General features: G+C 38.7%; 1 protein-coding gene across 1 annotated transcript; it reads right to left on the reverse strand.

Annotated features, from left to right (window-relative positions):
* Positions 1-2731: 2731 nt before the first annotated feature.
* LOC148044650 (gastricsin-like) lies at positions 2732-10715 on the reverse strand. Its single transcript, XM_087719965.1, has 9 exons — positions 10582-10715; positions 9036-9183; positions 8465-8582; positions 8203-8321; positions 7157-7356; positions 5420-5542; positions 4289-4436; positions 3637-3735; positions 2732-3012 (listed from the first exon to the last, which is right to left on the reverse strand). Exons 1-9 carry the CDS (start codon positions 10635-10637, stop codon positions 2857-2859), a joined length of 1167 nt encoding a protein of 388 aa, XP_087576091.1. The 5' UTR covers positions 10638-10715; the 3' UTR covers positions 2732-2856.
* Between the last annotated feature and the right edge of the window lie 4926 nt (positions 10716-15641).

The raw sequence follows: 15641 nt of genomic DNA on the forward strand, positions 1-15641 counted from the left end.
TCCTGAACAGTAGTTCCCAGTGTTGTGAGAATGCCCAAGTGACCCCCCTTGCCCTTGAGAGAGGATCCGGGGATGTTGAGAACCCCAAGGAACAGGGCAGGATCAGGTCACAGGGTGTGGATGCTTTGGGACATGTCCGCTCCCACCAAAGGCGCATTGTCTATGCATGGGGACAGAATCATAGGCCAATCCCAAGACCTAAGGACAAGCCTCTGACAATCCCGGTAAAAAGTGGGATAGAACAAAGGGAGAACAGGCCCCTGCAACAATTGAGAAAAGGGAACTATATGTTAAGAATACTGGAATTGGGTCAAAGCCTAATTAATCAGTCTGACCCTGCCCTAGGTCAAAAATGCTGGTTGTGCTTGTCTGCTGGCCCTTCATCTTACAATGCAGTTCCAGTTGAGCGAGATCTTTGGGAAAAGACCAGGGCCACAATAGTCCTTGAGAAAGGTGGTAGATGGAGAACCAAAGCAGCAGAAGCCAAGTTGCAAGGTGGCTTTTATAATGCATTCAAAAGGCTGGGGATGAGCCGCCTCCACATTGTTGGCTCTATAGCTGTTGGTGTGGAAATCCTAGGGTCACCTTCCTTGTGTGTCAAGTGGTATCAAGAACCTGGCATTCCAAAGGATCACTGGCAGAAGAGCAATGTCCATCAGAAGTATACCTTGGCCCTAGAAAGACACTCATGGACATAAAATTAACCTGCAGTATGTCTCCATCTGCCCACAATTTCTTCCAACAGAAGGTCACCTTCTCGCTTCCACCTCCCTGCTCACTAGTAACCATTGGGAGGGGAATTTGACTACTAAAAAATGCCCAAGGCCATTACAGCCACCTCAATTCCCAGCTCTTGATTCAATCCTCATCAGGATTATGTTTCCACTTTCCTCCTGGAAATACCAGTTCCCATTATCTGTTTGAAGGTCCAGTTCTCAGGGATAAGCGAAAGGACCCTAAGCAGGAAGCACCATTACAACCACTCACTGGCATGTTCATGGCAGGAACCTTACAGGACTGGACTAATGAAAAGACCCTCCGAGCCCATGCCTTTTCCATGAACATAGATGTGTGTGTAGGAGAAAATGGAGTCTTCTTCTTATGTAGGAAAGATGCGTATTTATGCTTACCTAGCAATTGGACTGGAACATGCACCCTGGGGACTGGAGAAAGTGTCTACAGAGAGTACGATCTGAGAATCATTCTATATGTATCACTTGTCTCTTTCTTCTCAGTGCTATGTATCATTATCCTGAACGGATTGCATTATATGTTTGCATTGCTAATATGTACTCCTGAGATATTAACCTTGCCATATGCAATGCCAAATATCATAATAAGACACAATAAGAGGCAAGACTCAATTGTAGCTAAAAATAGAGTCTTGAAGGGGGAGACTTAGGCAGGATGTAAAGTGAGATTTGAACATAAGAGTGAGATGGGTCAGGGCAGGTTAGATGATCTTTAGTCATTTTTATATTTGCACTTTGCAAGGTACAAAAAAGCATCTTTGAGACAGTACGTTTGAACTCAGGAAACTTGAATATCAAACCACAACACCTGCTATAATTAGGTCGAGACAGTTAGAGGTCTCACTTGCGAGTCAGACATAGGGCTTAACCACATATGTCAGAATGAAACTAGTATTTCCTGCATGCTTCTCTGCCTAGCAATAAGGAGCCTAGCCAATAGAAATGATTTAGCACAATTTCGTGTTAGCTGTTTTGAGGAAGTTATAAGAACATGCTTCTCCCTAAGAACCTCGCTCAGATGTCAAATGTGGGTTTACACTGTCTAAGTCTTTTGGCCAAAATAAAGCTTTTCTTGATCTTGCAGTCCGAATCTCCTGATTTTCTGCAAAAATGTTTTTCATTTTTATAAAGTTAGTCTTAAAAGTCTTTTAATTCTTCCATTTGTTTTCTTCCCATCACACTTTGAGTAATAAATCATACAGAGTTTATCAATCATACATCTATATATTCAGACACATTGCTCACTATTTTTCTTCTAACTCTCAATGAACTGTATTAAGTGGAGGGAAATCTAAATTAAGTTTACTGAGGTTTCTGCAAAAGAGAAGATATTCCTTCTCATTGTGTACATCTTCAGCATTTTAGAGATGATCCCACTTGAGTACTCATGAAAATGTGTTGATGTGGAATACTCTCCACACTGTAGACTCTTCAGTATTATAATCTATCATTGCATAATTTCATAGCAGCAATTAGTGCTCTAGTGTGATGTATAAATGGATGTGAAAAGGGTTGCAGGAAAACCACAATGTACGGCCATTTTCTTAAAATGATAGATCAATAAAGGAAATTGATGACATGCTGATGCTTGTCTTGGTATATGCTCAGTATGTACTCTCCAGATTTGATCCCCACAGAAAACTAGCCTATAGGTTTTCCTTCTTTCTTATTGAATTTAAAGGAATTATTAGGACCAATATTTAATTTTATTTCTATATTTAAAAAGGAAATCTTTGGTTGCAGTTATGTCTATTCAAAGCAACTACACTAAGGATGTAATTATAAGATGATGTAAGAAGAAATATTAAGAAGATATTATACAGTCTTTCTTTAGTTCCTGGAATAGGGAAAGATTTAAAAAATAATAAATAGATGAATTCTGTTGTTCAAAGAAAACAGTGAGATGCCATATTTCTTCCAACTATCGCTCCTGTACCATGCTGTCAAGTTGGTCAAGTAAAAATCCACTCATAAGACTGTCCTTTGCATCATCGTTTTTATTTGCTTCCAGTTAATTTGGGAAGGAAACCAAATTTGATTTATTATCACTATTAATGGAAGATTTTTGCAGATGAAAAGACCTGGAAAAGACTGTTGGATATGTTTATGCTGCTGTTGCAAAGCCAACCCGGTTGTTGCCCACGTCGTACACAGAATAGTAGGACATGAGGAAGACATCACCAAGGATCCACAGAGGCTGCCCATTCTGGGATGGCAAGTAAGTAGGCATCATGCCAATCTGGCAATAGTTACTAGACTGCTGTTGAGAAAAAGGCATATACTACATTAAAACTTTGGGGCTAAGGCAAAATATCAGAAATAACTCAAGGCAGTTAACTTGAGAAAGCAAAGTTTAACTTTCAGTATTCCAACTCTCTACAGTTGTAATCACATATAACTGCCAAGATTTTTAATCACAAAACTATCCACTAGTCTGCAAACTTCATTTTAAAGAATACATTTTTAGGCCTGCTCAGTTCATTATTACTCAATTCCCTACAAGAGAAGTGTGATCTAAAGTTCAATATATGAACCACCAGGAGATAAATTGTTGGCCTTAATTACCCAAGCCTCTCAAATATTTATTTTTTAAATGTTACAAGGCTTTACACCATTCTACACCTTCTGGTACCCATATTTTTTTTATATACCATAGTATCTTGCCAACTTTCTTAGCTCCATTCTTCAGCTTTCCCATGAGGGCATCTCAAAGTCATGTTCCCTGCTTTTCCATAGGACAGCAAGGAGAATAAAATGTCATGAAGAGATCCAGCTGTGCTATGCCTTTCTCTAGTAAATGACTTTCTCTTGTAAATGCCTGATACAAGGTAATTTCAGATACCTAAGACCAACATGAAAACAGCTATTGAAAAGAATGACCTACCTGAAGAATATAGTCAGATGGACTCAGAGGAAAATAAGCTCCATTGATGACAAATGTGATGGTCGGCAAGTTCTGAATGTTATTGCAGCTAACCACATACTTTAGAATAGGGAAAAAAATATAGAGAAAATGTACAAAAACCATAATTTCAATATTCTAAGGAATAAACTAGAGAGTAAATAAGTAAGTAGATTACATAGCATCTTGCTCACCTTATTTTGATTTACTTCCTTCTACAAGCCCACTGGCTTAATTCAATATCAAGATGCATTAGAAGGGAAAACACTATTTCTTGCTTTAGCCTTCTTAAGAAAAAGCCATCTCTTCCCTATACTAGCAGATGGGAGTTGAACCTCCACTAGCATCTTGTTTGGTTTGATTTGACAAAAGCTAAACTAAGAACTAGCAACCATGATAGGGTAGGTCTTGCCAGATAGCTGTACATTTTCTGGCAACCTCCTTCTTCCCATCCCACCTCACAATTCCCATTGCCTGGATAAATGAAATGAGTATAAAGGGAGTCAGTTTTTGCGTCATCTTATATTAGATACATTTGGGAAATATTTTCATACCCACAATAAGAGTATCCCAGATCTTGTGCTGATATTTAGGATTGCCAGTTCCATCCCTGCATTTAGCAGCTTTCCCATACCTGGCCATAGTTGTTTTGCTGGGCTCCAATGTGCTGCATCAAGCTTTCAAAGAACTGCCCAGGAACAGTGAGTAGGGATGTTCCAGTATCCACAATCGCCTGGCACCCCTGGCTGCACCAATTGGTGACCTGGTTGTCGACCATGAATCTAGAGAAAGAAAGTCCAGAGATATTTGCTGTCAAATTGTTCTTCCACACTTAGTCAAAAGATACTCAGTGACATTACCGAAACAGGAGCAGCTGTGGTTATTTTTGTATAAAATCAGATTGTTTTCTTGCCCTGGTTTTTTTCTTGCCCTGAGTCATGGGGTTGTTGTTGTTTTTTTATTTCAAAGAAGGAAAAAAGGATTACCCTGTTTCCCTGAAAATAATACCTCCCCCAAAATCAGGCTTTTGAGTGCAAATGCTAAAATAAGCCCTCTCCCAAAAATAAGTCCTCCCTGAAAATATTGCAATATAGCAGCAGCCACAAGGTGACTTTGCTTGCCACCTCCTGCAGCTCAAAAATAATAAGAGTTCCACATAAATAAGGCCAAGTGCTTATTTTGGGGGTCAGAAGAAAATAAGACCCTGTCTTATTTTGGGGAAACACGGTATTGTCCCAGAAATAAAAGCAAGCTGGAAAGGCGTATTTGTAGAGTACAAAATTAATGACTGCTGACCAGCTGCTACTAGTAGAATCAGAGATGCATTGATGTAGGAAGCCAGAGACTCTTCTGCTGACTGCCAGCAGACTGCAATTTGACAGTTCAAATCTCACCAGGCTCAAAGTTGACTCAGCCTTCCATCCTTCTGAGGTGGGTAAAATGGGGACCCAGATTGTTTGGCGCACTATGCTGACTCTGTAAACTGCTTAGAGAGGGCTGTAAAACACTATGAAGCAATATATAAGCCTAAGTGCTATTGCTATTACATTCAATTGGATACCTCTCCAGTTAATACTTTCACCTTCTGTCATATCAAAAACTACCAATTGCAACATTCTGATTGGTTCTGGGGCCCCACTAGTGTCCTTTGACGTAGAGATTTCAAAATCCCATCTCCAAGGAATTATTCCTCATATAAGACTTAAGATTCTGTTGGTTTTCCATCAGGCTCTTTGGCAAATATTACTCCTGAAAACAGCCTTACCCATCAACTGCAATTTGCCAGTACAAGGCTTGGGTGACTGGACTCCAGTTAATCTGACCAGTGTAGAGACTGGAATCAATTCCTCCGAATATAAGTGAACCACCATCCTGTACACTTGGCTGCCTAATGAAATCAATGGAGAAAGTCACAAGGATAATCTTATTGAGATATATTGCTGGTTCATACCAATGTTTCCTTTTTAGCTGATTGAAGGACCTTTGTGTGAGGGGCTTTTCATTGTGAAATAATGAGGAGCTGCCTTGTCCAAGGGTGTCAAACTCAAGGCCCATGTGACAGATCCAGCCCATGGGATACTTAGATCTGGCCCACGGGGCTATCCTGGAAACAGCGAAGGACTGCCCCATAGTGCCACTGCCAGCCAGAACAGGCTCCTGAACTCCATTTTGGCTGGCAGAGTGTTGCAGGAGGCCATCACATATGAAAACAAAGCTCAAGAGGCCTTTTTGACTGGCAGGAAGCTCAGGCCACCACAGGCACCCCCAACACAAGTGACATCAACCTGGCCATGCCCACTTTATTCCCGCTAACATCGGCCACCCAAGGTCAAATATAATGCTGATGCGGCCTTCAATGAAATCAATGAAATCTAGTTTGACACCCTTGGCCTAATGCCAATGGACAGTATCATGCAACACCAGAAACAGAAGTAGCTATTTAGGTAATCCATTCTCACTATCTGGAGTGGAATTCAGTTTAAACTAAGTTTTTTCAAACTTGGCCATTTTTGTGGGGTACACTTCCCAGAATTCCTCAGCTAACATGCTGGAAAGTCACCCACCTTACAGTTGCCAAGTGTGGAAAAACATTGGTTTAAACCAGTCATGAATGGTCACTCATTATGATCTCCTTTAACAAATCTGTTGAAGAGGAGCACAGCACCTCTCTGGGTATTTGGTTAACTATCAAACTGCTCTTATAGTTAGGAAATGTTTCAAAATACTAATCTGGAATCTGACTCTGATATCTTAAAACTATTGTCCAGGATGACAGTTAATAGGTCTTTTCATTTCTTGGTATTCACCCTGAAAAGTGCTAAAGAGAGCTGTGAGATCCTCCGGCAAATCAGGAACTACACAGAGTAAAGGACAAGTATGATAAGGTAAATAATAATACTTTCTATCTTATATCAGTAATTTCAAGAACCATTTTTAAAGCTCTGAAACTCTAAAGCAGGGGTCTCCCAGAGTTGAAGTCCACAAGTCTTAAAGTTGCCAAGGTTGGAGACCCCTGCTCTAAAGAAATCCTAAATCACGCTGAGAATAATGTAGACAAAGTAGAATCTATTTTAATAGGAAAACAATTATCAAGCAACTGGAAGAACATTTTTCTCATAATTTTAAAACAAAGGCATGAGCAGCATTTCAAGGCTAGGACTCAGTAATACTTTAGAGCGGCTGAGACTTTAATGATGTAAAGTTGATATATTCAAAAACTTCCCTCTCTCTGTCTGCCTTTTAAACTAATATGAAGAAGTGTTTTGTGGATCTGAAATCTGTAATCCAAAGAGAATTTACTGTAAGTATCTTACAGAAACCTCCACTGGATAGGTTTCTAAAACAAATATGTAATGTGAGAAACCAAAGGTCAAAAAGAACCTGTGATCGTAAGTTTTCCATCTCTCCATAGAAAGGTATAGACAACAATTGAGAAACAATCATTGTAGTAAACTGAAACAGCCAAATTAAAACAAAAAGGTAGAAAAGACTTCATACTCACCGACTCAGGTAAAAGCTGAAAAGAGGAGCATCAAGCAGATTCTCCTGGATCATTCCCTGCATTACAGTAGTGGCACCACCAGAAGAAAGGTAAGGATAGGCCAAACCCAGGATGCCATCAAATTTCGCATAGAGGAAAGCAGTGCCAGGCTCAGTTTCACTTAGGCCAAATTCTTGATTGGTAATAGGAATGCCTTGGATCTACAAAGGACCAGGATGAGTCAGAAGATAGGAAAAGTATACAGCACAATAGCCTAACAGAAGTCCAGAAAATTGAAATTATGACTAGCTAATCCATTTTGTTGTAATAGAGAAATAATTCACTGGGCAGGGTATTAGAGGATGGGAAACTTGTCTAACATCATGGTCAATTGATCATGAAATATGTTAAAAAGATTTTCAAAATGTGAGCCTTTTTGATACAAATGGATAGATTCAACAAGAGAACCCTCATTCAAGTTTTCTTATATTCTCAAATGTTCAACGCATAAATATGCAAACTGAAAGAGCTAATGTCATGAAAAGGGTGTTCGCAATGAATAGGAGCACAAAAATAGAGATTTGGATGTGGAAAAGAGAGAAGGCAAGTTATTTGGGACTCTCAGAGCAAGGGGCTAACACTGGTTGAATTCCTATTATGCACCAGCTCCTAGTATTTTCCCCTCTCACAACAAGGAAGGTGTGTTGCCCAGTCCTCTATCCAGTGATCTTTGGAAAGGATTGGCTTTTGATACTCCCTTTGTGTCATCCACATCAAGCAGCTAGCAGCTCTCCCTTCTTCACCCATCAAAGCCTTGGCAGCAATATAAGGACATTAGCTAAACCCCATGATACTTCAGCAGAAGATAAGACCAGTGGAAATGCCCCAATCTCTCTCTACATCTATGGATTTAAGTATTTGCAGGCTTGAATGTTTTCAAGATTCAATTCATTATTAAATATCATCATCATTTTGATTTCACTCACTGACCAAACCAATACTGTCCATTGTATAATATCAATAATATTGCCTTGTGCTAGAAATATAAAGTCAAACAAATACTTTACCATTACAGTATCATAGCCAAAGACCCCAGTGAGACTACCACTTCCATACTGTATAGCAAAAGTTTGTCCTTTGCTGGAATAAGTAGAAGACTGACTGGGATTAAATAATGGATGGTTTCCTGGTAATGGAAATGAGAGTGGGGGAGAGGAAGTTTTACTTTTTAATCCATAACAAAACCAGGTTTAAATAACAGCATAATAGATGTGAAGGACAAAAATAATGCATATCTTTATTCTTAAATGAATGAGAAAGAATACTCACTGCAAGGGTCACTCTGGCAATAGACGGATGGCACCCAGAGATTGGATGACCCAGTGTCAAAGAGAACCATGAATTTCTGGGGTGGAGTTCCAATAGTGATCTCTCCATAATAGGACATCTAGAAAAAGGAAAACATGGTCATCATTCAGGTCTTCCACACTTGAATGTTGATTATGTAAGGACTTAGCACATCCAACAGAACATTCTGTACACACTTAAAACATATTGTATGATATATTTTATGAATATTGATAGGTAAAAATGTAGAAGAAATAAAAATTTCAGAAACATGGCTTTAAAATTCTAGCTGATTCTAAATAGGATTTTTTTTAAAGTAGGTACTGTATATCCACATAAGTACACTTACAATTTAATTAGGGTTTCATACCTGTTTCATGATTAATTGGGTACATGTAAGTGTGTTTGATGTTAGTTATCCAGATTTCCAAATTATAACACAATTGCAATTGGAACCAGGCATATGATTTCCTCAACTAATGTAAACTCTTCCTGTCTATTTTTCATTTTGACATAATTGTGATTGTTTGCCTTTAACTAATCAGATACTCACATCCATGAAGTTAGCAAGGGGCTCATCATCAATGGCAAAGCTATTGAAATATTTTCTGGCTGGATCATAATACTTGTATAGAAGTGGTCCATGGACACCTTTCTCCTGCATCACTTCCCGCATGGACTTGAATTTTTTTAAGGGGACTCTGTGTGAGATAAGCAGTTAAGCAGAGAATCAAACTGGCAGCTCCAGACACTTCCAATATTGAGTTTTTTTCATTGAGATTTTGTAGAGTTCACCTGGACAGAACTCAGTATCATTTAATTAGTAATGTTAACTTCTGTTTGATTCTGTCAGGGTTTAAATCTTTTCTTCATTGAGCAGGAAATCAAACTGAAGCACTCCAATGTCCCCCTTTCAACTCTATTCTTCTACAATAGGATTACAAATTTGAATAATAACACAATGTTATCTAATGTTGTCTATTCTATCAAGGAGCTGCAGTGGCGCAGTGGTTTGAATGCAGTATTGCAGACTACTTCTGCTGACTGCCAACTGACTGCATTTCGGCAGGCTCAGCCATCCATCTCTCCAAGGTAAAATGAGGACCCAGATTGTTGGAGGCAATATACTGACTCTGTAAAATGCTTAGAGAGGGATGTAAAGCACTGTGAGGCAGTATATAAGTCTAAGTACTATTGCTATCAAGTGTTGGAAGCCAAGGCTGTACCTGCATAATTCCAGTTGACTAAATGCTCCCCCTCCCCCCCAAAAATCTGATTCAATATTTTTGCAGAGAGAAGATGGAATGGGATGAATTATCTACCTAATGCAACACAAAAATGCATTACATCATTCTGAAAATATCCCCATAGGAAACAGGTGTTATTTATCATAAAAGCTACACAAAAGAGTTGTTACTCCTAATTTTAACATTGCATCTGAGGGTCTCCTAGGAGTTGTAATGGCTTATCCTAGTGTATACATCTTTAATTGTAGTCTACATCCCTAAGAAAATGCTACCTAATCATCTACTTTTGAGCTAAAACATAAAGTGAATCCAGTTAATCTTCAGCACAGAAGAGCAGTTTTTGAATTTGTGGATGCAGTTCTTCTGCAAAAATCCTATGAAAAAATAAATGTACTGTACAGCAAGATAGTAGTGTATATTTACAAAAGTGTAAATGCATACATTGTTCTAGAAACTGTGTCTAAAAGGCATTGTAATTTCTGAATACCTTAGGAAAAGGACATTCATCTGATACAGAAATGCAGTGAGCTTAAAAGCATAAACATAATATATACTGGATCAAACCCCTGACTCATTTAATCCAGCAGTGGCCAATCAACTGCTGAAGAAAGTCCATGAATTTCCCACCAGATGGTCTCCAAAGGCAGGTACATCAAGTGCAATGTCTACTGTCCCCATGACTTCCACAAATCAATCCAAACTATTTTTGGAGTTAGGTATGCAAACCTCATTTAAGAAAGAAAACAATTAGGAGAGAGAGAGTGAGAGAGAAACAAACAAGATTTTTTGAATTAAGAGAGCAACTGAAGCTGAAAGGCAATTGAAGCTATTATATAATTATGCTATACTCACTTGACAATAGCCTCACTGAGGTGAAGGCACACTAAAGCAAGAATTAGCCACTTCATGGTCCTCTTTTCCTAAAGGCAGTTGCAAACTTGAATTTTTTTAAGGAAAAGGTAAGGATGGCTATGCAAGGTTCCTTTCTTTTATACCCTGAGTTGGGGCATTTTTTTCATGAACATATTCTACAAAGTCATATGGGAGTCCTTATCAATGGATCATAATACTTCATACCAAGATTCTTCTCAAAAACATGTAGAAATTTATCTTATGTAAACCTATTTAATCAGCAAAGTAAATACTGTTTACATAATTGGTACTACTTCTTATCATCATACCTTCAGTTTTCTTAATTAAAATATTTCCACTTGTACATGTGACAACAATTTTGATGTGTGTTTCAAAAGATAGATGGAAGAAAACTTTTTGGTTATAGGCCTGAATTTAAAATGGAAAAGTACATGGTCACACTGAAGTCAGATATATGTAATCTATATTGTTTTCATCCAAGGTTTACCTACATCGTATCAGCAGCCCAACAATTCCATGTTGTAATATTCTAAATGGAAAAGTTACATTTATTTCAGGGAAGATCCATTCTGAAACGCAATTGGAATAAGCAAGCAGAGTTCATACTCTATTTTGGGGAATCCCCGAATAATCTAAAACCCAGCATCACAATGGCAATTATCCATGGTACAATAATTTTTTACAAATAAAGAAAATATATAGTAATTTTTACTATTTATTAAAAATATTAATGGTATTTTTCTCATTAAAAAAGCATTCCCATTCTTTTAAATGTGAAACCTTCAAACCACACACACTAATGAACTCACTGTGTTAGTAGCATCCCTTCCCTGTCATCCTTGGCAGCTGAAATAAGGAAATGCAAAATATATTAGTTGGTCATCCTTGGATTCAGTCTCCCATAACAAAGCCATAGGAGTGTGAGTAGAACATTATACTATGATGCAGTTGATAGTGGGGGTGGGGAGAAGAGACCCAGGAGGTTTTCCTCTTCTAAATCAGATTATGTAAACATCTAATTTATAACATAATGTTGTTTATATGGATTGTCAACACTTCTTCTCATCTCAGGAAGAGATCATCCATTTCTCAACTTTGTCCTTCTCTTATCTCTGACCATACTATCTCATTTCCTGCAACAAGGATGTCATGTCATTCATGTCATGCAGGGGAGTTCACTGGAGAAAGCAATTATGCTCGGAGGAGTTAGTGGTAAAAGGAAACCAGGCAATCAAAGAAGACAGTGGCTGGACACTATCAAAGCGACACCAATCAGAGCATAGAAAAACTCAAAGAAATTGTGCAAGATCAGAGGATGTGGAGAGGCCAGGCCAGTTGGTGGCCCACCAAAAGAAATAACATGAATCCTAAGAACCTTCCCTTAAGCAGCCGTGTGGAACAGGAGCTATTTTTTGGCTGTCAACTCTGTTCTAACTTCTGATTTCAGACCTAAGAAATTTTGTTTTCTGTAACTTGTGACAGACCCAGTCGGATTCCATCAGTGCCTCCTGACCCAAAGGTGCTTTTTCAAAAGACAACTGGATTTTCAAGGACTTTCAAGTAAGTCCAGTTGCCTCTTGAAGAAGCATCTTCAGTACAGCGTTTGGGACAACCATGACCTGGATGACTGGGAATCTCCATAGACAGTGCCTCCAGAGAAGGGAGAGTTGAGGACTGGATTAATGACTTCAAGTTAAGATGGTTTGGGAAGTGAACCTAGGGGGAGCAGCAATTCATGCTTTCATTCTTGGGTGAAAAACTGGGGTGAGGTGAATCTGGCTTACCCTGCACATTGAAAGTGGAACTTGTCTTCTTTTGGTTATCCAGGGGAGAGTGGGATGCCCAGGGGACGATATTGACTGAGTGGTGAGTAGGTTGCTTATATCACAGCTGCTAAATGCTAGGTAGAAGCACTCAAGTTCTGGAGTTTGGTAGCCAAAGGGTCCTTAGTGAAATTGTAGTTAATCCCTTTGACAAGGGCAGAAAGGAAAGCAAGTGACTGGACACTGCTAGGGGGGAAGAGAGCAGCAGGAACACCAGGGCAACGGGAGATATGTCAAGAAAGAGAATTCATCAGAATTCTGGAGGGAACTTGGTATCATTCCTGAAGTGTTTCCTGGCCAATTGAAAACTTCTTTTCAGCTTCACTTGAGTAGGTGACAATGGCCTTGGATGAAATTGTTCCTATGCAGATTCTCTTTTTGTGAATCCCAGGTACCTCCCTGGTTTTCTTCTTAGGATTTGTCTTGTGGCAAAAACAGATTTTTGGCTCCATTTTTATCACATCCATATATAGCCAGCTAGCAATCGTATTTGGGGGGACCATGTCCATTTTTTGATGGGGTTCTTTGAGTTCCTTCTATCCCCAGACTATTTAATCTTTTCTGCAAGCAATCCTCCCCCACTCCCCTCTTTTATGGCTTTCTCATATTTCCCCAAGGTCAGTTCTACATTCCTTTATACTATGTTCAGGTTTAAATGTAAATAAATGGTCACTCCAAACTGCCTTTGAAAGGAAAGGCTTCAAGTAATATTTTTTGGTTGCCAAATATGTGGGACAATGCAACATGAATTTAGGAATGGTTGGTGAACCTGGAAAGTCCCAAAACATTTCAAGAGAAGACAATGACAGCCTACTTCCATAATGCTGATCAAAAAATGGCAATGGGTGAAGACACTAGGAATAATTGACTTAAGAGTATATTTGCGTACTGTAGCGCTTCTAAGAAGGTTTTCATTTGTTTCTCACCTCCAAATGAAGGCAATCTCAGCCTGTATTTTCAACAGTTGATGACTGGAGCCCTGAAATAGCAATAGCAATAGCAATAGCAGTAGACTTATATACCGCTTCATAGGCCTTTCAGGCCTCTCTAAGCGGTTTACAGAGAGTCAGCATATTGCCCCCAACAATCTGGGTCCTCATTTTACCCACCTCGGAAGGATGGAAGGCTGAGTCAACCCTGAGCCGGTGAGATTTGAACCGCTGACCTGCTGATCTAGCAGTAGCCTGCAGTGCTGATTTTAACCACTGCGCCACCTTGGCTCTTGAAAACCTGAAACAAGACACTAAGGCCTAAAGATTATTTACCTCTGAATAAAGTGTGTAGAAAATTCTAGAAAGTAGTCATGCTCCTAATTGTACTATATTACCTTGAGATACCTTTTGTTCTCTAAACCTCTTTCTCTCAGGAAACTATATGTTTGCCTCTTTTGTAGGTAAGACAAAAGCTGTTTCTGGCCTAGTTAAATTCTGCCTTATTTCTGAAAATTTACTTGTCAGTTTTAGTATATGATTAGTTTTTAATTCAGCTACTTGATAAAAAAAAGTCAGTTCCCATATACTTAAGTTTTATTAACCTTCATGAAAATTTAAATCTTATCGTGGTGGATAACAAATCACATTTTGACCATGTAAAGTCAGCCAAAAACAGGGACCAAGCGATCCGCTAAAAGCAGTGACTGATAAGCAACTAGAAGTACCCAATTCATCTCGGCAGAATGTGGCCTTCAATTCACCAATAAATGTCATGTAGCAAATCAAATGTCCTTTACAATTTTAATTATATAAAAGAAAGCATTCAACAACTTTTTGCTTAGCAGAGATTTATCACACTGGATAAACAGTGGGAAGAGGCCCTACAAAGTTCTTAGTTATGGAATATAAAATAGAACTTAAATGGGAAAGCTGTCATGTATGCTTTGATTTTATTGACACTTGCAAGATTTTCAGTATAACCAATGGAACATTCACTATTTTCTTAAACTTATAAATTGGAATAGGCTATTTAGGCCATCTGGTCTAATCCCCTTCAGATTAAAGTATCCCTGTTTAGCCTTAAATACATTCAGTGAAGCGGAACTCATTATCTTTCACGACTTTTACTACTGAGGAGTGTTCTTTTTCTAGCAAATGAAATTTGTCTTCCTGTGTTTTAAAACTTGCCTTCTTGTATCTTAAATCATGTATTATGTGGAATCTGAAACAATAGAAAATAAATTTAAATCGTCTTCTGGCTAACATCCTTTCAAGAATGCCTTAGTATCCTCTTTCAGTCTTCTTTCCCAAGGCCAAACATTCTCATCTCCTTCAGTCTCTATATTTACGACCTAAACGGTTATCCAAAATGCCCTGTTGCTTTGCCACCAGAAGGGCCAGGCATTCATTTCTGGAGGGCTCAAACAGATGGCACATTTTTCTGCTCTGCTTCAAAAGCACACCTTTCCATGTTATGCCATTCTGAGTGCTCTTATTCATCTCAGGTAGCACACTTGTTGCAAATTCACCCAGCAATTCCTTTGCTACTTTGAAGAAATCAAAGGTTGCTATATAGTCAGTGACAGGCTTTTAAAACTGCCTTTTACCATCCATGCTATAACACTACAATAAGTAGAATTCTTGCTTTCAAAATAGGAGGTTGTTGGTTTGAATCCTGGCAGAAATGTAGATTGAAAAAAAAATCTCCTGAGCCTCCTTTAACACCTCTCCCCCACCCCACCCCAAAAATCCCTCCAAACTCTAGCAGTGTACTTTGTTTCTTTTATTTTTCTTTCACCCCAGACACATCTTTTTGTCACAAGAATCAGAAATCTAGTAACACCTTTTCTGACCAACAGATTTTATTAAAAGATTTCATGAGCTTTAGTTTATTTCATCAAAGTGGCAGAGTGGCTAGGCTGATGGAGGATTTAAATTGGAGTGCCGTGGAAAGAAAGGAGGGTGGAAGGAAGGGAAAGATAGATTGGTTATGCACATGCAGTTTGCACATGTCACAGATTACCAGTAGCTTACTAATTAATAATATATTAAATATCCATCATATTTCTCAAAACCTTCAGAGATTGCCTGAAATGTTTTGATATGTGTTCTTTTGAAACATTCACTCTGAGGTCTACTATGAAGTATCCAGAAGGATGAAATGCTCTGGTATTACTTTCTCCTTGATTTGAGTCATGATATTAAACTTATGTTCATTCATTCTTTTGTGCAAAGTTTGTACAAATGTGTCCTATATAGAATCCAGTAGGGCACTGATGACCGA

Source organism: Thamnophis sirtalis, unplaced genomic scaffold, assembly GCF_051295495.1.
Source record: "Thamnophis sirtalis isolate CommonGarterSnake01/CBP01778 unplaced genomic scaffold, rThaSir2_p1.2 scaffold_7, whole genome shotgun sequence".
Taxonomy (NCBI): domain Eukaryota; kingdom Metazoa; phylum Chordata; class Lepidosauria; order Squamata; family Natricidae; genus Thamnophis; species Thamnophis sirtalis.

Bases quoted from the DNA above. Each gene is read 5' to 3' on its own strand.
- LOC148044650 (XM_087719965.1), bottom strand. From the start codon at position 10,637: ATGAAGTGGCTAATTCTTGCTTTAGTGTGCCTTCACCTCAGTGAGGCT. The intron at 8,583-9,035 runs GTGAGTATCTGA...TCCTTTTTCTAG, and splicing joins CCCTTGCTAACTTCATGGAT to ATGTCCTATTATGGAGAGAT. The intron at 3,013-3,636 runs GTAGGTCATTCT...TTTTCTCAACAG, and splicing joins CATCTGACTATATTCTTCAG to CAGTCTAGTAACTATTGCCA.